Below are 24,760 nucleotides of genomic sequence, written 5' to 3'. Positions count from 1 at the left end.
GAGGACTGGCAGAGAGGTCGAGGGCATTTGCCAAACCTCGAATAGGCTTGGACATAATCCAATTTATTTCTAATTTTTTTAAACAAGTCAGATTATGTTCAAGCCAATATGAGTGGTAGATCTACGAGTGGTAGATCGTTCAGCCATCCCTACTTGCCAAATGTATATAATTCTATATACATAAATAATATAAATGTTTTTTAGATTGTGAGCCCTTTGGGGACAGGGAGCCAACTAATTTGTTTATTATTTCTCTATGTAAACCGCTTCAGAAACTTTTGTTGAAAAGCAGTATATAAATATTTGTTGTTCTTGTTATACACAGATATGGTAATGGAGGTGGATTCTTGTCACGTATGTTCTTCATTTTTAACAGTACACTGTTGTATGCTAAGTTTGGTTGAGAAATGCATAGCCTGTTGTTTAGAGGGAAGATTCCTGGGCTATTTTGTAGTTTCTGTCCTTTTCTAAAATGGCATTGTTACACACGGCTCACACACTGCTCAGTCAGACAAAAAGACACCACTACTTTAAGAGACAATCATAGATATTTAATGCCTAGATCATCTCCACAAAATCAGCAACTCTGGTAAATGTACGAATTGTCCAGGCAGATTCATTCATTCATTCATTCATTCGATTTCTATACTGCCCTTCCAAAAATGACTCAGGTGATTTAGATGAGTAGTATCCCATGTGATTGTAATGCAAACTATCAGAATACTACAAAAGAAAACCTGAACATGTCAGATCATCATGGAGGCGCTTCAGACGACACGTGCAAAGCGCCTGACGGGGTTCTGCGGGGAGAGTAGGCTTCCCCACAGATGAGCAGCCACTCGTAGCTGGGTGGCCAGATCAGCTGCCCACATGGCCACTGGCTCGGTCACGGAGCCAGTGGGGGCAGCGGGGATCAGGGGCCACTCAGCCCCCAGAAGTTCCAGGATGCTCGGCGCAAGCAGGGTCTATCTCCTCTCTGAGCCAGGGAGGCTGCTTGCAGTCCCCAGTTGGGGGTCTACTCATGTGTCACCACATGCTGCGGTGACACACAAGCACAAAAACAAGGTTAACAGAGCAATCGCTCCATTAACCTCGTTTAAGGGGAGGGAGATTTATAGTGGCTAGCTGCCAGGAGACACACTACTCCCGTTGCAGCACACAATCGCCCAACAGTGGACTGGGCTGCCTTAGCCCGCTTTTGGGCAATTGTGGAAATAGCCTCATGGAATCCCTGATATGCTCCTGAAGTGGAATGCAGAAGACTCAACATATCTTCTGCACATGGTATGCCTTACAATCAAAAGCATAACATGAATATAATGGAAATCATGAAGTAAATGTAGCACCTGCATTAGCAAGCAGTCTTACTGCAAATGACCATCAGTTTATTAGCCCATTACTGAATTCAGGCACTAACTTGAGTTCACAACCTCACTGGGATTTGCAGAAAAGGAATACATGGCTCTGCCATGTATTCCATGACAACATGGAATCTAAACATGGAGCTATTTCAAATATTTGTATAGGTGAGGGTGCATATTTGCAACCGCCCAGAAATGAAAGTTTGGGGCGGTGTACACAATTGATTAACAAACAAACAAACAAACAAACAAAATATTTACCATGATGGATAATGCCATTCTCCAGCAAAGCCTGACCAAGATGAACACCTTCTTCAGGTCTGTGTATCTCTCCAGTTTCTAACAACCAGGACACAAACTCACTGGTTAGGGGGGAAAATCAAAACAAGTTTAATCCAGCAAATGAAATATTGTAACAACAACAACAACAGGAGCTGTGGAAGCAACAGTTCGGTTGTTAATGTACTGTGTGCAAATGCATTCTCCTCATCCAAAAATCTAGCTCTTTTGTTTCTTTTAACAGGACTTGATGTACCACATAGGGATAGATGGAGGAGTCTGGATCAAGGTCATAATCCACCACAAAGCTAGGTGTGCTGGCAGGTTGAGGCCTGCTGAGAAGAACATCAACAATCTTGTCACCTGCTGCTTCAGATTCACCTGCATAATTTCTGTCAAAGCACAAGATATCTAAGAAGCAGCAGGAAGGGTTATTGCTTTCCTAGAGACATTATCCAAGAGTGATGTGACACCCGAGTCAATATGAATAAAAAGATGAATACACTCTAGTTCCTTTGATCATTTTAGTTAGATACTGTGTTCTCTGAAGGCCATGATTACGCCCTCTCTCTCCTCTCCTCTCGCACAGGGGATACTCCTCCGGGGGGTGGGGGCCTCCTTGTAGTGGGTGATTTGATCATTAGAGGTATAGAGAGATGGGTTTGTGACCCAGTGTTGACCAAATGGTGACTTGCCTGCCTGGTGCGAAGGTTGCAGACATCACACAGCATCTATATAGGTTGTTACGCTATGCTGGGAAGGAGACAGCTGTCGTGGTGCACGTCGGCACCAATGATGTGGGGAAATGTAGTCGGGAGGCTCTGGAAGCCAAATTTAGGCTGATAGCTAGCGTACTGAAGTACAGGAACCCCAAGGTAGCATTCTCAGAAATGCTACCTATTCCATGCGCAGGTACAGTGAGACAGGCATTGCTGATGGGTTTCTATGCATGGATGAGGTGTTGGTGCCGAGAGGAGGGGTTTAGATTTGTTAGACACTGGGATACATTTTGGGGCAAGCAAGGCCTGTACAAAAGGGATGGGCTGCACTTGAACCGCCCCATTCTTCATTCATTCTTCATTCTCTTTTCAGTTGGGACCAGGCAACCACAGGAGAAGGAGCTCTCCCCTCCCTCCCCCCCCCCCCCCCGGTACAGAGCGGGTCTAGCGACTGGCCGCCTGAAGGGGCCGAGTAGGGATTTTTTGCTCCCAACGCACTGGCCACTGTTGGGGTTTTTTTCGCCTACTCCGTTCTGTGTCCTGGGTGCGTAGTTAGAGTTAGGTCAGCCACAATGGCAGGAACAGTGCGGGCGGGGTGGTAATTTGAGGGTTAGAACATCGGTGAGCACCCTTGGATATGTAAAAGGGGTGATTGGTTAATCGCTCCTTTGTAGCCTGTGCGGCACGGGGAGAATGATTGCCATGAACCCTGCTTCAGGACTTCTCCAACCTTTGGGCTGTGTGGTCCGGGGTGGATAAATGCCTAGAAGTATCCAGATCCTCTCTTACAGAAGGGGGGGTCGGCTTTGAAGGAATTGGGTGGAGTGTACCTGCCCATTCCCGAGCCAGGGTGTGTCGCCCAGTAGGGCGCTGGGTAGGATTTCAGAGTTCTGACCTGCTTCTATTGGCCCGCACTGTTCTCTAAGGGTGATTAATCACCTGGTGTTCCAGTCTGCCATGCTTTGTGTAATAGTTAACAAAGTTGTGGCCCTTTTCTTCTATACTAAGTCTACGTGTTTTCTTGAGCTGGGGTCTGGGGACAATGTTTAATTTTTGTTTTAAAATGTTTTTAAATTGTTATTTGTTTTATTGTTTTTAATTTGTTTTAACTTTTCATTGTTTTATGAGTTGTTTTAATTGTAAACCGCCCTGAGCCATTTTGGAAGGGCGGTATATAAATTAAATAATAAATAAATAAATAAATAAATAAATAAATTTAAGAGAAGGCCTGGTCCCTTCCCAGATGATCTTAATAGGTGGCAGGGTTCATTACAAAGAAGGCACTCTCTTAAGTACCTTAGATCTAAGCCATTGACAGCTTTATAGGTAATAAGCAGCACATTGTATTTCGCTTGGAAACATATCAGCAATCAGTACAATTCTTTTTAAATCGGTGTTATACAGTCCCTTCAGGTTGTCCCAGATACTAGTCTGGCTGCTGTATGCTGTACCAATGGTAGTTTACGGACTACATACAAAGGCATCCCCAGATGGAGTGCATTACAGTAGTCGAGCCTGGAACTTACCAGCATATGCACCACTATTTTAAGGTCATTTACCTCCAGAAGTGAACATAGCTAATGTATCAGCCAAAGCTGATAAAAAGCTAAAACTATTTATTGTTATCCCAACCAAAGGCCCCTCATCATAGGATTAGGTTGTCTACAGGATTTCTCAAAGGTGTTGCTGTGTGGCTTGAGTTTTTTAATTCGTTCAATGGTGTCTCCTTTTGGAGGGATTCCATTTGTTGGGAAAGCAGCTTTCAAGGCCATTCAGACACAGTAGGCTCCATTGACTTCAGCCTATATTGGGGGGAGGGCAGTGGTGTACAGCCCTTTGGCCCGCGGAATGGTGGGTTGACAACGTTAAGAAGGACCTCACTTTTTAGGCATTTTTTCCAATCCTGGTGGCAGTGCTGGTTTGGGGTGCTTCGTTCTCCAAGTCCATTCTTTTTTGGTGTGATAACCTCGCGGCTGAACAGATTATTTGACGTCTGCCTTTTCCAAGTCACTTTTGTGCTGCTGTTTTTTTGAAGCTTTGCATATAAGTGAGTTCTTGCCTCAGTCCAAGTTTGACTTTTGTTGCTTGTTAGGATGTTTCAGTGCAAGTTTCTATGGTTTATTTGCACTTAATTTCCCCAAGACAGATTAATTGGGTAAGGAAGCTGGGATTCAGTTGAGGGGTGGTGCTGTGCAGGGTATATGACCTCTCAAAGCAGTGGCTGGCTACTTGGGGCGAAGGCATACCAGTGCCGGTCCATTTTTAATCCATCAGGAATGTATCCTGCTGACACAGTTCCCATTCCAGTCCATCTTCAAGAAGGCGTTCAGTCCTTCTGGTCTTCCTGCTGATCATTTTGGCACACATTCTTTTTGTGTCAGTGCTGGCTCTGTTGCAGCTTCGAAGGGTTCCTATGCAGAGGATGTGAAGCAGATTAGATGCTGGTCTTCTGATGCGTTCTGGCTCAATGTCTGGAAGGGCCTGTTCTAATATACCAGTTAATTGTTACTGTTTTGTTTCCTCATTCTGGTGTGGTGATTGGTGGGGACCGCATATCGATTTGGATCATTGCCTATTGGACATCCGTCAACTGCCGTGATATGCAGCTCAGGTTCAGGTCTCACACGGACTTTCATTGGGCATGCCGGAGAGGGATGTTGTGGAGGGCCTTAGTCAAGGAAGTATTTCACACTTGGCTTTTAGTTCACATCTCCTCCGGAATGGAGGTGCATGTTCACATATTGGCCAAATTTACCCCGAAGTCCCTGTGAGCTATCAGGGAGCACTTCACACACAATTTGGGTTTTTCATCATGTGTTAGAGTGTAGCCCAATTTATATCCATGGTTAAAAAAAAAAAAATTGCATCAGTATTTTGCGGCAACTTCGAACTCGTAGTAAAGCCTCACAGAAAATCTGTGGTAAAGCCTGCTGTCCGGAAAAGCTCCTGACAGTCGAATACTTAACCCAAGAGTGTCAGCTGCCACACTTGTCAATTATTCATCTGGGCGAGAATGACATTGTGTTCATTCCCAGCCTCAGGTTTATACTGTTAATTGCCAATGGTTTGAATCACGTTCTTAGGACCTGTCCCAGCTCCATCATTGCCATGGTTGAATTATTACCTCTGCTGCAGTGGCCTGGGGCTCAGGAAGTTGGTGTGCTTAACAAGTCCAGGAAGAAGATCAATTCAGAAATGTTTAAAATTGTTCCTTGGAGGGGTGGTAGCCTCTTCATACAGCCTGAATTTTGGTTGCCTAGAGGGGAAATGTTTGGCAGGGATGCGATTCATCTTTCTCAGGAGAGTGGGAAGGCTTATGTGTGGGGCTCATAGGTGGGCATATCTGAGTGCCTCTCTGTTTGGCGGGACGGGCCCTGGCATGGCTGAGGGCCCACCTGCGGTGGTGGAGACTGAGGGAAAGCATGATAATTAGTCTTGAATGTTAATTTTGGGTATTTATTTATCTCTTGCTACATTGTAACCTTTGTTGTCAATTATTTTGCTTGGTTAATTAGCAGCCGCTTGTAACTTTGTGTTAGTGAATTTGTAATTTTATACAGCTTATTTGCTCAGATTGTGGGGCAGTGCAAACTTGCACTACCCTGGATGTTCTCTGCTTCCTATTGGTTGCTGTCTTTTAGTCTCCTTTTGCAAATAATGCCTGATTGGTGGCTTATATTATTAATAAAGTTATGGCCAGGGATTTTGACCTGTGCCCTTTTACCACCATTTCAGTTATCTGGCCTAATCATTTACTGCCTCAGTTGGTCTGATCAACCTCTTCATAAACAGTTGTACCAATTTGTCTCATTCATTCATAAAGATTCTATACAGCTTGCATTGAAACAGTTGCACTGGCTGCCGATATGTTTCCAGGCAAAATACAAAGTGCTGGTTATTACTTTTAAAGCCCTGAATGGCTTAGGTCCAGGTTAGTTGCCTTAGAGAGCATCTTCTTTTGCATGATCCCCACCACACGTTAAGGTCCGTCTCCAGTTACCACTGGTACGTCTGTTGGCAACTCAGAGGCAGGCCTTCTCTGTAGCTGCTCCTGGACTGTGGAATGCGCTCCCTGCAGAAATCCACATTTCGAATTCTTTATTGGCTTCCAAGAGAGCCTGTTTGGCCTGGCTTTCCAGGGTTTTTAAATTGTTGTAAATGGTTTTAATGTTGTAACCTAGTTTTTCAGGGTTTTTAAACTGTTCTAATTGTTTAATTGTTGTTTTTATGGTGTTAACTGTTAATTGATTTTAATTGTTTTTAATTGTAAACCGCCCTGAGCCATTTTGGAAGGGCAGTATAGAAATTTTATAAATACATAAATACATACTGTACATACATACATACTTACTATACAAAGGATTATACCATCTGCTTGATGTACAGAAAGATTGTCTCAAATATTTTGGGTAAAATAGGCATCCTAAGAAAACTGGCTACACTTTAGGTATATCCCTCATGATAAATTATTGATTTAAAAGCATGGCACAGAACAGTCCAAAACAGAAAATTAAAAACACATACCTTCCGAAGAAGCATTTGGGGAAAGTAGTTAATTTTCTTTTTCGGTCTTTGATCAGGTTCCCTTGTCTGCACATCATTTTGTAAAGTTTCTCTCCTTGTTCAGAGATCATCATCCAAGTATCTTGTTCCATGCCTAGTTTTAGTCCTATGAAACAAAAATAGAATCTAATCTTTTTGGAATTTTTTCCAGAGTACTGGCCTTATACTTTTATTAGAAATTTTTTGCTGTTAATTTTACTATTAATTTTATTTAATTAGGTTGCTATCAGGTTTTATGGAAGTATTTGGGGGCAAAAAAGTATAACAATAATTTTTAGTATGGGGGTTGTTACTATTTATAGCATATCTGTTTTTGCTGATTATGTTATTCTTATGAATAATATTTTTATATCACTTTTCAAGAAAAATTCTCAAAGTGATTAGCATGCAATGATCTTTTACTATTATATTAAAATACAAAATTAGGATTTACTTATTGTGCATCATTGCCCATAGGTACCTGTGCAATCTTAGGCACACCTAGTATGAGTATTTCCCCTGCTTAATGGCTCTTTTTTTCTATCTGGAAGCCTCTTGCACATCTAATGACATCTTTAGGATCCAAACACCTTCTCCCACCTGCACAAACCCTTTAAGACACCCCCATTTACTATCTAAACTCCTTACCCATAAGCATCATGGTACCATTCTCCAAAACCTACTTGAATCTCACAGCAGCAGCATCAACTTGGGTTGCTGAAACAGCAACATTCCAGCCTCCAGGGCTCATGAGACACGTAATTTTATAGGGTGGATAAATAATCAGTAGGGTCCTGGAAACATATCCCAGGGTTCTTTGCACCTGAGGTGCTGAGTAGGGCTATGCAGTGTCACCGAACATGAAGAAACCACAGAACATGAAGTTTCTAGGATGCCTGGCATCTCTACATATTGTTTAGGCATCACAAGAAATGGCTTATTCCTGATCTCCTTGCTGATTTGCACATGTTCAGCAACTCAGTTTGCATTCCAAGCCAGAATAAAACTTCTCAGGGAAATGGTGCTTGATTCATAATGCACAATTATGAGCTGGATAAATTTATATTTTGAACTAGGTAAAATACCAATTTTGGCAACATCAGTATGTGGGTCAGTAGTCATAATGTTAACATTCTAAGGGGAGAGCTGCTGGGAAAACCATTGAAGTCTGCAGAATTTTGATCAATTTCAGATTGTAAAGTAAAGAAAAGAATTAAAGCTTATCTTTATTCATGGTGAATGGAATGCTGTTTACAGCTAATTTTAACTTAATATATTTGAATTTTGCAAAATGTTTTGTTCATGAATCATCTGTTATTCTGCTTGTAATTAACTCACTAGATCCTGTATTTATCAAAGGAATATTTATACAGATGTTTTAGATAAGGGAAGAGACAACTGAAATATATAGGTTGTCAAAATAAAATCACTTGAGATTAATCAAATGCTTCTATTTTGAAAATTGGTATGAAGTTCCTGCTCCTCCTCCTCCTCGCCTCATTTCCCTCAAAGTCTTTTGCTATACCCTTCCTCGTTGTTTTAGGGCCTTTCTAGATGATGATTCTTTGTTCATGGAAAGCACAGTCTGCAAACCTTCTGGAGTAGAGATGTGCAGAACATTTCGACTTGAAATGGGCTGTTTTGAGTGTTTTGAGCTCGAAACAGAACCCCCACTAAAAAAAAGGACACATTTTGAGCTCAGAGCAGAACAGGGAGAAGAGCTGTTCTTGTGGTAGCAACATGAATTGTCCCCTTTGCTAAGCTGGCTCTGCCCTAGTTTGCATTTGAATGGGAAACATGTGTAAGCACTGTAAGATATTCCCCTTAGGGGATGGGGCCACTCTGGGAAGAGCATCTGTATGCTTGCAGAAGGTTCCAAGTTCCCTCCCTGGCATCTTCAAAATAGGGACTCCTGCCTGCAACCTTGGAGAAGCCACTGCTAGTCTGTGTAGATAATACTTTGCTAGATGGACTAAATGTCTGACTCAGCATCAGGCATTTTCCAAGGTTCCTTGGTAACCCTGTTTCAATCAAAACAGTTTGAATGCCATTTTGGAGGCCTGGTTTTTTGTTTTTTTTTGCTGGCTGGTTTCCTGACAATGGCTTCCAATTGGTTTTTAATCTCCTTGCTTCTTGGTTGGCTTGTTACCATGCAAATCAAGTGTTGTCATGGGCACCTGTGTCCCCATTGACTGGGGGAGGGAGGAGGGAAAACAAAAGGAGAGAATTTCAAAATGTATTCATCTTATGAGTGATTATTCTCATAATATAGCCTGTTATTGTATGAATGGGGTCTTGACAGCACATCTGTTACATAGGAGTAGAAAAAGAAAAAGCAGTCATCATGATCTGCCTTCTGGTGAAGATTCCAGAGTTTCAGCTCAGTTCCTGGGCAAGCAGAATAAAGAGTAGAATGGTCTGAATGAAGGAAAGAGAGAAAGAAGGTGGTTCGTCAAAGCTAGTTTTGATTCTAGATCGCTTAGGTTGAAGAAAGCAAGAGACACAAAGCACACAAGCGAGGCTCCTTCATTTGCCTTGAAACATTCTGCAATTTAAGTTTGTGCCTTCACCTTTTCTTCTCTCTCTCTCTTTCAGAATAGCTTCCAGCCATTCCTGCTTTTCTTCAGGTGTTTTGGCCATACACACAAACCATTTGTTCTTTGCTGTGTTGTGTATCTTCCAGCCACTAATAACTATGTGGCCACTGCTGTGATAGTCAGCTGGAAAAAGGTAACAAAGAAAACCTGTAAAGATGTGCACTTAAAGCTAAACACTTTGGATCTCAAAGAGTTATATCTGAACTCATTCTAAGTTAAACAGAAGAATTACAAAAAATGAAAGCATGCACTCTTACCTTACCTAAAAAACTTAAGATGAAGATACTTTCTAGCATATGCGTCTTTTTCAGGTTTTCAGCAGCATTTTTAAATGGCTCCCACCAAATACATCAGAACAAATTTGAGCAATAGCATAGAAGGTGTTTGATTTTACCATTGTGTTTCTTTCCTGATTTGTGGCCCAATGTCATGCATGTAGTTTAGCAGCCAAAGTGCAAACACTCAAATCATACAATCATAGAGATGAAGAAAGCCAAGGTATATCTAAGTAAGCAGTACTATCTATCCACAAGCCTCCCAGTAAATCAGCCACCACAATCAAATCCAAAGTGTGCCATAAAGAGCAAATTAGTGCACTGCAAGAAGGTACTTACAAAGCAAATGGCGAAACAGAAATTTCACCACTGTAGCTCCAGTTCTTTTACTCTTGCCTAAACAAAACTGTAGCATTTTGGACTCTAGGTTTTGGGAAGACCTATTACTTTTGACATGGGAATTCATAGAGACAAATGGTAATTGTTTTTCATTATGTAGTTAAACTTAGAGGAAATTATTTCCAATTTATGACTAGATTGTAGAAACAATTTTTGACAAGATATCTGGCACATACAGTCCACTATGTTGAAAATGTGAAAATGCAAGATGAAACCTGGCATGTACTCCAGTCACTTGTGGGCTTGTAAAGTGGAAGGAAATACTGGAAAGAAATGAAATTTTACATTTGTTATCCATAAAGAGGATAACAAATGTAAAATTTTATCACACTACTATTTCTACCAGGATTAGAAAGAACGCTCAACAGGGAAGCCTGGAGGTGGTTTCGGACTTTTTTTTTCTTATAGTGTGCTTTGCACAGGAGAGATTAGGAGTTCATATAGTTTTAGGAGCAGTAGATGGGGTGCAGTTTATGCATAAGAACATAAAAAGAGCCCTGCCCAAGGCCTATCTATTCCAGCATCCTGATTCACAACAGAGAATCTAAGACTGGAGACCACCAGACTAGTAGCCATTGATAGACCTGTCCTCCATGAATTTGTCTAACCCCTTTAAAGCCATCCAGGCTAGTGGCCATCACCACATTCTATGGCAGAGAATTCCATAGATTAATTATGTGCTGTGTGAAAAAGTACTTCCTTTTGTCGGTCCTCAATTTCCCAACGTTCAGTTTCATGGGATGGCCCCTGGTTCTAGTGTTGTGAGATAGGGAGAAAAATTTATCTCTGTCCACTCTCTCTACTTCATACATAATTTTATATACCTCTATCAAGTCTCCCCGTAGTCACCTCTTTTCAAAAATTAAAGAGCCCAGATGTTATAGCTTTGGCTCATAAGGAAGGCGTTCCAGGCCCCTGGTCATCTTGGTTGCCCTCATGTGCCCCCTTTCAAGTTCTACAATATCCTTCTTAAGATATGGTGACCAGAACTGTATGCAGTACTCCAAATGTGGCTGCACCATAGATTTGTATAAGGTCATTTTAATACTAGCATTCTTATTTTCAATCCCCTTCCTAATGATCCCTTACATGGAATTTTCCTTCTCATCACTGCCACGCATTGAGTCGACACTTTCAACGAACTGTTCATCACTTACCCTGATCTCTCGCCTGGTCAGTCACCAACAGCTCAGCTCCTCTCAGCATATATGTGAAGTTGGGTTTTTTTGCCCAATTATGCATCACTTTACACTTGCTTACATTGAACCGCGTTTCCCATTTTGTCACCCACTCACCCATTTTGGAGAGATCCTTTTGGAGCTCCTCACAATGTATTTTGGATTTCACTACCCTAAAGAGTTTAGTGTCATCTACAAATCTGGCCACTTAATTGGGTACCCCAACTTCTAGATCATTTATGAACAAGTTAAAGAGCACTGATCCCATGACAGTTGCCGGAGGGATCCTACTTCTTACTTCCCTCCATTGTGAAAACTGTCAATTTATTCCTACCCTCTGTTTCCTGTCCTTCAACCAGTTACCAATCCACACATGAAGCTGTCCCCTAATACCATGACAGCTAAGTTTACTCAAGAACCTTTGGTGGGGAACTTTGTCAAAAGCTTTTTGGAAATCCAGGTATACTATGTCAACCAGATCATCTTTATCCACATGCCTGTTGACACTCTCAAAGAACTTCAAAAGCTTAGTGAGGCAAGACCTGCCCTTGCAGAAGTCATGCTGGTTCTCCTTCAGCAAGGCCCATTCTTCTATATCTTTAACAATTTTGTCCGTAAGTATGCTTTACATCAATTTACCCAGCACAGAGGTTAGGCTAACTGGCCTGTAATTTCCCAGATCCCCCCAGATCCCTTTTTGGAGTTAGATTAGCTGCTTCCCAATCCTCTGGTACAGAGCCTGACTGTAGGGACAAGTTACATATTTTTGGTAGGAGATCAGCTATTTCACATTTGAGTTCCTTCAGAACTCTTGGGTAGATGCCATCTGGCCCTGGAGATTTGTTATTTTTTAGTTTTTCAAGACAATTTAGAACATCCTCTCTCATCAACTAAAATTCAGTACAACATTGGCCCAGTTCTTCAGCCTCCAAGCCTGAGAAGCTCAGTTCCGGAGAGGGACAATCAGTGTCCTCCACCATGAAGATATTTTCATGTGGCACAGAGGGCTTCCTGGTGAAGGTGAGGTCATAAAAAAACACTTCTTCCCTGATGCACCAGTGCAGTAAATCTGGAATTGTTGCTAGTCTGTTCTTTTTGCTGCCCTGGCACTACCTTGCTCTGAATGTCAGCCAATAATTTTAACCAAAAATGGTCAAATTGTATTAATTACTGGGAAAACAAACTGCACATCAATTTAACATGTGTTCAACATTAGGCCATATCCAGTGTTTTCTTCCTCCAGTAGTACTTGAAACCAGAATGTTCTTGCTTATGAAATGGTCGTTTACTTATTCACCCACCACCTCATCAATGTAATATATATGTGAATATAAAGTTCCCTTTGGATTATTATTGAGTGTAAAAAAAATGTTTTGCCCCACAAAATATTGGATAAATGGTGGTTGCTAGCCCTCTAACAAGTTTTGTCACCATTAGGATCTTTATGCCAAACTGCTTCAGTACAGAGGATCAGGACCTAAGGAAAACTATATGCTTTTCTTTATAAAGAACTCAACTCTATGTAATCCTTCGTCCTTCATTTGACTTCTGCAAACAATTGCTTCAGTATTTGTAATATTATTTACTATATAAAGGAAACAAAACGAGCAGAATAGCTTTTAAAAACACACACATAGTGATGATTTAGTTGGTGCAGATATACATACCTGTACCATCATCTACATTCTCTACCTCCATCACCTCGGTGTTTATTCTGCCCCGGAAAAGATACCTATGTCCATCTGTAGATGCTTTGCTGTTCTTCAGTCGTCTTAGGAAGGTGTGGAGGAAAGTATAAGGTCATAATCTAAATATTAACATTTCATTCCAGAATCAAAACTCATTAATCCTTATTAGTAATTAAATATATTACAGATACAATACATCATGTTTTTAAGAAGTGGTCACGGTTCAAACTTGAAGTCTAACACTCACACGAACACTGCCAAATAATGTTTTGCATGTGCAGCAAGGAAGGGGTGGTGTTTGCTGATCCTCCCTTCCCTCTGCAGACTCTTTGACTCCTAAAATGATGTCCCTGAGGGTTATTTTTGCAGTAGACTCAAAGACATATTTCTGGGAGGCACAGAGGGCTGCAGAAAGAAGGATAATTAGCAATAATTGCCCCTCCCCAATTACATGTGCAAAGAGTTATTCAGTACACACAACATTATTCTGTACTTCGGTTATGTGCTTCTTTTTTAACTATGCTATGGTGGAGAAATCAATTTTATAATAAAGTTTAAAGTGAAAAGACAGAGAGAAGGAACTAAATGAATGCCCTGCACCCTTCAAACTTTTATGCTAAATCTTTGATGTAGAATTCATTTCAGGAGGCTGATATTTCAAAACCTAAGTGAATATCCTAGCACAATAGTAAGAACATAAGAAAAGTCCTCCTGGATCAGGCCAAAGGGCCATCTAGTCCAGGATCCTGCTTCATGTAATGTCCAGACAAGTGCAACATGGAAGCCTGCAAGCAGGGGAAAGAGGGAAGCCTCCTCCTTCCATTGGTGTTCCATAGCATCTAGTGTTCAGGAGCAATCCCCTTCTGATCCTGATGGAAATATACAACTTTTGAAGCTAGAAGCAATTGATAGCCCTATCCTCCATGAATCTGTCTAAACCTTTTTTTAAAAAATCTAGATTGGTGCAACTCAGCATCAGCAAATTCCATAGCTTAGCAACACGTGTAATGGACGGACTTCCTTTTGTCTGTTCTGAATTTCATTTAGTGTTAACAGCATCAACAGAGAGCAGTTAAATCAGAGTAATAGGAATAAATTTAAGATCAAAATCTACATGTTTATTTTATAAAGTTAGCCATCAAATCATAAATTAATATAATGTACCTTACCTATGCTTTCTTTTGCAGTAGACCAAAAGATTGTCAAAAAGGAAAAACACTCTTTCCTGAATATTTCCTGCAGAGATTTTCAACAAAACTCCATACATCAGCATTTCTGTGCATGTGTCTGTGATGTTAGATCCCTAACCAAGGAAAAATAGAGAGAACAAATGATTGGACTCTCTGTTTGACAAAGAGTAAATGATGCTGATGGATGCTGATAGAACCAAGAAACATGCAGGGGTTTTTTCTCCCCACAATAATGAATTTGCAATTTCGATTAATTGAAGAAGAAAAACACCACATTTATTATTATTAGGAATTTTGGGAGGGGGGGTGGATCTTGTTCAATAATCTTGGCATTATCTGTCAGATCCTGATTTGAGAATGCTACTTTGCATTAAGAGAAATTGTCCTCTAAAATCTTCCAAATTATTGGAAGTGATCTAATGAGGCACCTGTGACCTTTGTAGCATCCGAACATTTTTCTGAAAATTTCTCGCTCAATAAGTGTTCTCACAGAACTGCTAAGCTGCATGTGTGCACATAATTTTTCTCCAACTGCGCTCATGCCAAATCCACAAGCTGCTTTTTGAACTTTGACTGTGGTTCTCTGGAGGTATATTTTGACAGAGATGCGTTCAGAGAAATTCAGATGCACTTGTATGTATATATTGTGGCCATAGTAATATGGATATATGAAAACTTAGGCAGCAATCCTCAGCATATTTGCTTGGAAGTAAGTCCCAGTGAAATAAAAAGAGCTTCTTTTAAAGTAAACAGGTTTAGGAGCAGAATGTTAGCCAAATTTGCAAGGTTCAGACAGAAGAGCTAAGCTATTTATGCAGATCAGATTTCTGCTGAATTAGGGTCTATAGCATGATAAAGTAACAACTTCCAATTGATTGACTGGAAATGATTACCACAATCATTTTTAAAGGATTTAAAGTATTGGCTTAAATAATATATCAATAATAGTGCTGTCATGGCTCAACTTTTCTCTACCACTTTGTTCAAAAGAATGTCCCCTACATATATTTATTTCTCAAATTTGTATTCTGCCCCAAACTTCCTTCTCTGGGCAGCTCACAACTACATAAAAAGTTAAAACACTGAAATAAAAACCTTACAACAGTTTAAAACCACAATTAAATTTAAAAGCTTGGGTGAAAAAGTAGGTCTTTAAGGATTTTTAAAAAGATGTCAGAGATGGGGGGGATCTTATCTTAGCAGGGAGTGCATTCCAGAGTCTTGGGGCAGCAACAGACAAGGCCCGCTCCCATGCAGCCACCAGATGAATGGGTGGTAGCTGCAGATGGACCTCTTCAGATGATCTTAATGGGAAATGGGGCTCTTTGGATGGGACCTCCATGGGACCTCTTCGGATGATCTTCGGATGATCAATGGGACCTCTTCGGATGATCTTAATGGGCAATGGGGTTCATGTTTCGTCTGCTTACCACTGTAGCTGTTGCTTATTCTACAGTTGCTCCCAGTTTTCCTGGGAATGCATCATTTGCTTGTTTTGAAAATATATTGTCTGACATCCTGACTACTAAAGCAGGGCTGAAGTGGAAGCTGCGTCCTCACAGTGGGAAGCTGCCACTGCATCCTCCTGCATCCTCATTTCCTGCTTCCTCACTTCTACATCCTCACTTGAGGCTCCTGCATCCTCACTTCCTTAGTTACAATGTCAGCTATTGTGAGAAACAGCTACACTATGGACACTTGAACACATTCCCAGAACAACATGAGAGCAAGTACACTCTTAAGGGAATGTGTAAACAGAGGAGCACTTAGCCATGGACTTTGGGGATCAAGACCGTGGCCTCTTGTCTCCAGCGGGGCCTCCAAATAATCTCAGGGGCCTCCCCAGAGCCTCACCACTGCACCACTGCTGCACACCCACCTCTGCCCCGCACCATCTGCTGCCCCACAAATATTTGCCATCTTCATTGCCGGGAGTGAGGGGTTAGCAGAGCAGAGCAGGCCTCCCCCCATGGTGGTGGTGACCACAGTGGCTGGTGGACCTGTGCGGCGGGCACACCTGTGCAGTGTGAATATGGACAGTGTGGATATGCACTGCACACCTGTGCAGTGCAAACACCTGTACGGCAGGCCATTTGTGACGTGTGCAGTGAAACTTATCTTTTTACCCAGGCCTTTTAGCTTTTTAACTTTTTAACTTTTTAACTTTTGATTGTTTATTATTTGTTTTAAACTGTTTTTAGTATTTGTTTGTTGTGAACTGCCCTGAGACCTTGGGTTAGGGCAGTATAAAATGTGCTAAATAAATAAATAAATAAATAAATAAGGAGCATTGCACTGCCACTGCAGCCGCCACCACTGCCGCCGCCACCATGGGAGGGACACCTGCTCCACTCAGCTAAGCCCCCACCCCCTGGCAGTGAAGATGGCAAATATAAGCATGGTGGGACAGTGGTGGGTGTGGGGCAGCAGTGGGGCACTGAGGAGGCCCCGCCGATCATTTGGCACCTCCCAATCATTTGGTCCCCCTGGAGTCAGGAGCAGTGGTGGGGCGGCGGCAGGTATCTATTAAAAAGTTTAAAGGGGAGCCTCATGGTGGTGGTGGTGGTGGGGGGGGACCTATGGTGGGCGGGCCTTCCAAAGCCCTTCAGGTCTGGGCTGCTTTTGGGCCTAGGTGCACCCCTGTGTGTAAAGGAAGTCCAGGCCAACTGAAGGTTTGCAAGGACCTCATATGTGGATCTCCTCTTCCTGTGGATCTCCTCTAAGTTCCATGGTAAGGCTTTCCTTGGCAAATGGGGTAGGAAATGGCAATGACAGACCACTTAATCACCACTTCCTTTAGGTATCACCCCCCCATGGCAAATAGGAGCCTTTTCCCAGAGGCCCTGCCTCATCACAGATGATGTCAACTATGATCAGTGGCTAACCTTGCCACTGATAACCAATAAAGCAGACAATATAAAATAGGAACTTCATAGAAAGAGTATGCCTTAAGTCATAAGGCAACAAATCAGCATGCTAAGTGCGAACTGTTCTTAGGATCTTTGCTAAATATTTTAGGGATAGTCTTATATGTCATTCAGACCTAAGCACAACATCTAAACATATACACAAATTTCAGTTTGATATGTGCACACTTCAGCCTGTGCTCAATAGGTGCAATCCAACCCTTGTGCCAAAAGCAGCTTTTCATTTTGGGCTGTGAAGGGGAAATGCTTGGCATCTGCTAAAGCGTCTGAGTCGCCTTCAGATGATGCAGAAGTTCTATATGTAGACCTAGTGGCTGATTCACACATGAAGTCATCACACAATGCCATAATCAATGGCCATACACATGTATGAGTAAAACAGCCCTATGCTTAAAGAACATTAGGAAAATAATTTCATTAGTGTGGCCACAATATATTGAAACATAGTTTACATTTTACTAAAAAGTGATAGGGCTTTTATGTACCCAAAACAATTGAATCTTAGATAAAAAGCCAGCACAAGAACTAAACAAGAAAGAAAATATTTTCTAAGGTGCTTCTGTCACAGTCTGCATTGTAGGCAGCAAGTAGCTTCCAGGAAGGGCCCTCTATGTGTCCAATTTATCATGTGACTTTGCTTACTGCCCCTGAACCACATTCTTCTTTTTGGGTTACAGCTGCAAGCAGACCCAGTTACAGTAGAATCAGTTACTGTGCTGGGTCAGACAATGAACACCAAGTCGATTTTCATCCAGCCTTCTCTCTCAATTTTCCTTAGCAGCAGCTTTGAACAAGCTGCCAAAGTGCTTTTAATATTCATGCTTTTAACAGCCACATTGTGAAAATTAAGAAAGCCTCAATTGCAGCAGATGGACCTCTATTCATGTGTATTCAAACCTTTTGATTCAGAAGATTATTAACTCCACTGTGTTCTTGGTGGAGCATATAGGACCAGAAACTTAATAAGGGTAAAAAATACTCAATAAAAATGTTTGGAACAAAAGACACAACATCATCCTATTAATCTGCTGTTTCAAAAACAATTCTGTATGTAATTAAGGTATTCTAAGCAGTAAAATTTGGAGTTTCTACTTTTGTGAAACCATTTATTTTTTTTAACTAACAGTTTTTCTAACAGCTAATTTACTTTGACATCTGTTCGGGCAAGTTCTGCTTTGGGCCTAATGCATGTAACATCTATGCTATTAAATGACTAATCTTTTAATATCTACATTCTTCAAGGCAATGTCTGCTTTCCCTCCATTTTTTAAAAAATAACCAACATGTTTGGTTTATGACATTTTTGTGTAGGAATGCAAACCATGTTTTGATCCTCCATCAGATACTAAAAATAGTCCTTTTCCTAGCTAAGCATTGTGCTAAATATTTTCTTTTGGCAGAAAATCTTTAACAAGTGTGCTTCCCTGTTCCCAAGCTCAATATCAAACCAGATGTTTAGTTAATTAAACAAGCTCTTGTAGTCCAGAAGAATTTATTGCAGAGAACAGTCATAAAATTTGGCTAACTCTTGCAGACACAATTTAAAATCTGAACAGCTGAATGAGGAAAACCTATCAGGTACAGAAAAAGTCTGTCCCTATACATTTAGCAACTGAGTATTATTTGTAAACAAATGATTGCTATATAACTTCAAATGATTGCTAACATAAGCATTAATGTAGGAAAATGACCATTATTAAGTGACATGTTCCCTGTACAAAAGCTCCAGTCTGTATAATGAATGCCACAATGCCACTCTGGGTGAATTTCTCAATCATTTTAGTCCATATGGAGATGAGGTCCCTCCATTCTAAGGAATGAAGTCACTTTTGCACACAAGATCCACATACTCATCTGACAGCATACAGATTTCTAGATATATTTTAACTACCTCTATGTTTGATTAGTTAATGACATTGGTTTGGTGTTTTAATTATTTAATTACAACCTCTGCTTTTGAATTAGTTCATTTACGATCCCTTCTTCTCTCCCCTTCACTGCTTTCCTATTGGCCAGGGTTCTTCTCATTTGGATGTTATATACATTCTGTTATATACAAATTGTTATATACAAATTGCTATACAGTTATAGTCTTCAGTCATAAACTTTGATACATGTATCTTGGAATGTCACATATTAAAACTGGAGAATCTTAATTTGCTTAAGTTTCATTACATACATTAATGCAAATATAAATTAGATGTAAAAGTAAGGGGAAAAAACCCATAAATCTTTCAGAATCAAAAGTCTTGACATTCAGCTAATTATGAAATTCAGATTAAATATAATCTAGGATGATAGTGGAGTAGAGCAGGCATAACATGTTCAGATAATGCCAAGATTTGAAAGGAATGGTACAGACATTTGGAATTGTAGCACATGGATCTCATCCAACCAAGCAGAAGCAAAGACAAATGAGAAGCAGAAACTCAGATGACAGGACCAAATAAAAGCCAGACTATCTTCTCATAGGTCAGTCCAAATAAAGAACATGGCCTCCTTTAATTTTCATACATTCCTAATTCTTTCATTTCTTCATGCCAAGATCTAGACCCATTTATCTAGAACCATTTCAAACTGGCTTTAGAGCTGGCTATGGGGTTGAGACAGCCTTGGTCAGCCTGATGGATGACCTCTACTGGAGAATCGTCAAAAGGAGTGTGACTCTGTTGGTTCTTTTGGATCTCTCGGTGGCATCCAATACCATCGACCATGGTATCCTTCTGGATCACCTGGGGGAGTTGGGGATAGGGGGCACTGCTATGCTGTGGTTCCACTCCTATCTCTTGGGTAGAATCCAGTTGGTGGAGCTTGGTGACAGTTGCTCCTCAAAACAGGAGCTGTTATATGGAGTCCCTCAGGGCTCCATTCTGTCACCAATACTTTTTAATATCTACATGACACCACTGGGTGAGGTCATCAGGAAATTTGGTCCTGGGTTTTATCAGTATGCTGATGACACCCAAATCTACTTTTCCTTTTCATCTGCATTATAAGGAAATGGTATTCATTCCCTAAATGCCTGCCTACAGGCAGTAATGGGCTGGATGAGGAATAACAAATTGAAACTGAATCCAAGCAAGATGGAGGTTGTAGGGGTTCAGAATCTCATGTAGAGGTTCAGAATCTGAGGGATGAGTTAGTCCCCTGGAAGGAGCAGGTTCAGAGCTTGGGAATACTCCTGGACCCAGGCCTCACCCTGGTATCTCAGGTGGAGGTTATGACCAGGAGTGCTTTCTATCAGCTTCGGCTGATTCGAAAGCTGCATCAATTCCTTGAAAAGGACGATCTCAAAACAGTGGTGTAACAGCTGGTAACTTTCAAGTTTGACTATTGCAATCCACTCTATGTGGGGCTGCCTTTGTATGTAGTTCGGAAACTTCAGTTAGTTCAAAATGCGGCAGCCAGATTGGTCTCTAGGGCAACCCAGAGAGCACATCATGCCTGTTTTGAAACAGCTGCACTGGCTGCCAATATGTTTCCAGGAAAAATACAAAGTGCTGGTTATTACCTTTAAAGCCCTGAACGGCTTAGGTCCAGGTTATCTTAGAGAGCGTCTTCTTCTGCATGATCCCCACCATATGTTATGGTCATCTGAGGAGATCCGTCTCCAGCTACCCCCAGTGAGTCTGGTGGCAACTCAGAGGCGGACCTTCTCTGTAGCCGCTCCTGGGCTGTGAAATGCACTCCCTGGAGAAATCCATAATTTGAATTCTTTATTGGCCTTCAGGAAAGCCTTCAAAACCTATCTGTTTGGCCTGGCCTTCCAGGGTTTTTAAATGGTTGTAAATGGTTTTAATGTTGTAACCTGATTTTTAAACTGTTTTGAATGTTTTAATTGTTATTTTTATGAGGTTTTATAATTTCTGTTTTTAATTGTTAATTGATTTTAATTGTTTTGTTTTAATGTAAACCTCTCTGAATCATTTTGGAAGGGCGGTATAGAAATTGAATGAATGAATGCATGCATGCATGAATGAATGAGATGCCATATTTCTCGCTACCTGTTATTATTTCAATTCCTCTCCCTTTCAGTTCACAAGCTCATGACTTTCACACCCATTTTGTGCCTTTTTTTCAAGCCCTTTATCCAAATCTTCACCTCTTTCTGCCTCTATCCTTCCTATTCCCCTTCAGGTTTCTGAGAGAGATCACATACTGGAAGTGCTAGCCAAACATGTTTATTTCAGGTTTTGACCTTTTTTTAGTCTTCTAGTTTTTGAAATAAAAACTACTGTTTTCCCATCAACTTTCACATACTGTACTTTGTAAAGTAAAGTAAAGTGTGCCGTCAAGTCAGTGTCGAATCCTTGCAACCACAGAGCCCTGTGGTTGTCTTTGGGAGAATACAAGAGGGGTTTACCATTGCCATCTCCCATGCAGTATGAGATGATGCCTTTCAGCATCTTCCTATATCACCATTGCCCAATATAGGTGTTTCCCATAGTCTGGGAAACATACCAGTGAGGATTCAAACCAACAACCTCTGGCTTGCTAGTCAAGTACTTTCCCACTGTGCCATTAGGTGGCTTCTACTGTACTTTGTACCTCAATTCATATATCTAGGATGATGGCAAATGAAAACTTTCACCCAAAATTTAGTACTGTATTATGATTCTGTTTCTTAACCATTAAATCATTTTTTTTAAAGTTGGGGAATGTATGCTGTTTATCATGCATCACTTTCTATTTTTCAGCTGCAGAATTATACACTCATTGTAGCTGTATCTTCCCAAGCAGTTATCAATCACAACTATCCTAGCAGCAGAAGATCTAGTCATAATTTGGGAAGCCTAGGTTGATATTTTCATAATTTTTTATTTTTATCATTATTTTTTATTTATATCACTGGTTGGCATATTTTGCTTAGAGTCTAAATAAATAATCTGTAGTTTGACTGAATCACTTGCCTCTGCAGATTGATAGTGGAACTGGGTAATATGGCGAATACACAGCTGCTGCTGCAAAAAAGAAATGTTTAGTACATCTCAGTAAGTGTAACTGATGTGAGTTTCCCTGTATCTGCCTCCATTTCATTCCTGTTGCTTTCAGGGTTAGAAAAATGTTCAATGCAATAACATTATATCATATGTTTTCTTTTACTAGACATTATCAGGGCAGGAGAATAAGGTGATGTGTGCCTGTTTTCAGCAGTATCACCTTGTATGTTCCACTGACAAAGAAGAATCAAAAGTCCAGACCTGTGAGAAATCATAGTGGGGAGTTTCCTTACTACAATCTCACCCTTTACTCATCCTGAAAGTTACTCATCCTGAAAGTGCACTAAAAGGGAATCTCATGTTACTTCTTTTCTCTGCTTTGTCATTGGAAAATATAGGTGGTGCTTCTCCAACTAATGACACAGTGGGGGAGCAACCTGCCTAAAGAGCAGGAGGCTGGTGGTTCGAATCTCCGCTGGTGTGTTTCCCAGAATATAGGAAACTCCTATATTGGGCATCAGCGATATAGGAAGGTGCTGAAAAGCATCATCTCATACTGCACAGGAGAAGGCAATGATAAACCACTCCTATATTCTACCAAGAAAACCACATGGCTCTGTGGTCGCCAGGAGTTGACACAGACACAACGGCATAACCTTTCCTTTCCTTTTGATGGAAACACCTATGATGGGCTTCAGGAAGTAGTCAGAACAGATCTTTTCCTGACTTACCCAATTTCTATTACCAGCCATCTAGGTGTGGACTGATAAACTTCACAAAGAGAATATTACTATTAGCAGCAAATCAGAGGACAAAGGGTTGTTATTCTAATTGTGCATTATGGATTGCTCCTAATGTGCCACCTAATGTACTATGCTGAATATAAGGAAGGTACAATGAGCAGACTTCTAAATGCCTCCCACATCTAATAAGATGACACATTTGTGACATTACCTCCCATCCTTCAATGTGAGACTGCCATTCTTCTAAAACCTCTAATTTTTCCATCTGTCTCTTGGCCTCATTTATGTTGGAGCAGACAGCTTTCATGGCTTGGAGAGCTTCCATTAAGGCAGAATAGTCACTGTGTTTTTTGGGAGTGCGCTTTAGCAACTCCTGTTTTGAAAAAGAAAAAGAAAGAACATCAGTTTCTGCACATTAACTGTTCATAATAGGAGGATCAAGTTGCATCTCTATGAACAATTTCCATGCCCAATTAAATTGCATCTTAATTGGAAGCAAGTTCCACTGAATCCAATGGGACATACTTCTAAATTAGTACACATAGGACTGACAGGGGTGGACCTTATCTATGGGCAAAGTGGGCGCCACTCACCTTACATTTCTCAGTCAGCTATGTTGTCTCTTCCTCCATTTTGTGTGCCTAATGGCTCCCTCTGTTGTTCCCTGCTGCTCTTGCCTGCGGCCTGCTGCTGCTTTAAGAGTTGTGAGGTGCTACTGCAACAGTAGCACCTCACAAGTGAAAGGCCCCAGATCTTTTAAAATATTAATATTAATAAGGCAGGAGCTAATATGCATATTCACTTTTGTTTTTGCAAAGTAGTTGGTCCTAGGACTGTCCTATAAAACAATTAGAAAGGGACTAAGCTAATTGACTCTTCAGGCAGCCAGTACCCAGAGGGTGGGGAAATCTTTTTCTTTTAGCCAATCAGAATAAACCAATCACTATTTTGGTTAGACAGCTGGCTGTCGGTAAGTCTGATGACTTCTTTGTGTTGTCTGGAGGGGAATAATGCAAGTTCTGCTTTCTCTCCCTTGCTCTCTGATCTGATTTGCATTGTGGCCTATTCCCAAAATGACATGACATAAAACATTGGAAAGGAAAGCAAACTATAAGACTGAACTCATTAGATTAGAAACTGGCATAAGCCAGAAAGTTCTTTTAGGGCATATGCCTGTATTTCTGAGTCTAAATGGCTTTTCAAATAATTGCAGAAATGGCTTTCCATGTGGGTATGGTGTATATAGAGAAGGAATGGATTCTGTTGGAATGAAAATAATTTTAAAAATCCATTTGCTATTTAGAGAGCTAATCAGGTTTTTCTCTAGTTAGAGGCCAGCATCCATAATGTTAATATGTGCCCTGGGGTTATGGTTCATTGGGCAAGGATTAAGAAAGTAATCTCTATTAAAATCATGTGCTGCTTGCTAGGATGGGCACCCAGGCAAAGTGGGCATTCAAGGTGGGCAGAGAGAGGATGGGCACCCAGAGAGAGGGTGGGCACCCAGGCAAAGTGGTGGGCACCCAAGGGGGGCAGAGAGTGGCACCCAGCTGTTCAGCCAGCATGGAGTGGGGAGATGGTGTCCACATGCATCTTTGCTTCCCATGGTGTCCTCTAAGTTACAGGAGATGGTTCATAGCTGCAGCAAGATTCATTGAAAAGCCTATGATTTTTCTATTATTTATGTATGCATTTTTCAAATAGGCTGGCAAAGCTGCCCTTGTAACTTCAGAATGCATTTTTCTCCACTTTTGTAGCTGGTCTCTTCTTTAACTGTGGCTTATATAGATTTATTTACTTTGAGCCTGTGCTTCCTCCAAGAAGCCAAGAGTGGTGCATATGGTTAAATTTATCCTCCCAACAGCCCTATGCAGAAGGTTATGTTGAGAGATAAGTCACTATCCCTATCACCCAGTGACTTT

The 24,760-nt window shown here is 41.0% G+C and overlaps 1 protein-coding gene across 6 annotated transcripts in view; it reads right to left on the bottom strand.

The window, feature by feature from the left end:
- Positions 1–24,760, bottom strand: part of PREX2 (phosphatidylinositol-3,4,5-trisphosphate dependent Rac exchange factor 2) — a 233,498-nt gene that overhangs the window by 137,033 nt on the left and 71,705 nt on the right. For all 6 annotated transcript variants that reach the window (XR_008306840.1, XR_008306841.1, XM_053248942.1 and 3 more), the window contains exons 6-11: positions 23,050–23,211; positions 14,208–14,341; positions 13,018–13,121; positions 9,472–9,621; positions 6,884–7,028; positions 1,623–1,723 (exon numbers count right to left, since the gene is read on the bottom strand). Coding sequence is in view for 4 of the 6 variants with exons in the window: in XM_053248942.1 (XP_053104917.1) it covers positions 1,623–1,723; positions 6,884–7,028; positions 9,472–9,621; positions 13,018–13,121; positions 14,208–14,341; positions 23,050–23,211 (796 nt within the window). In the remaining 2 variants the exon portion in view is untranslated. The remainder of the gene's footprint in view (positions 1–1,622; positions 1,724–6,883; positions 7,029–9,471; positions 9,622–13,017; positions 13,122–14,207; positions 14,342–23,049; positions 23,212–24,760) is intronic.

Source organism: Hemicordylus capensis, chromosome 4 (genome assembly GCF_027244095.1).
Source record: "Hemicordylus capensis ecotype Gifberg chromosome 4, rHemCap1.1.pri, whole genome shotgun sequence".
NCBI lineage: Eukaryota > Metazoa > Chordata > Lepidosauria > Squamata > Cordylidae > Hemicordylus > Hemicordylus capensis.
This window is presented reverse-complemented; position numbering and strand designations above follow the sequence as displayed.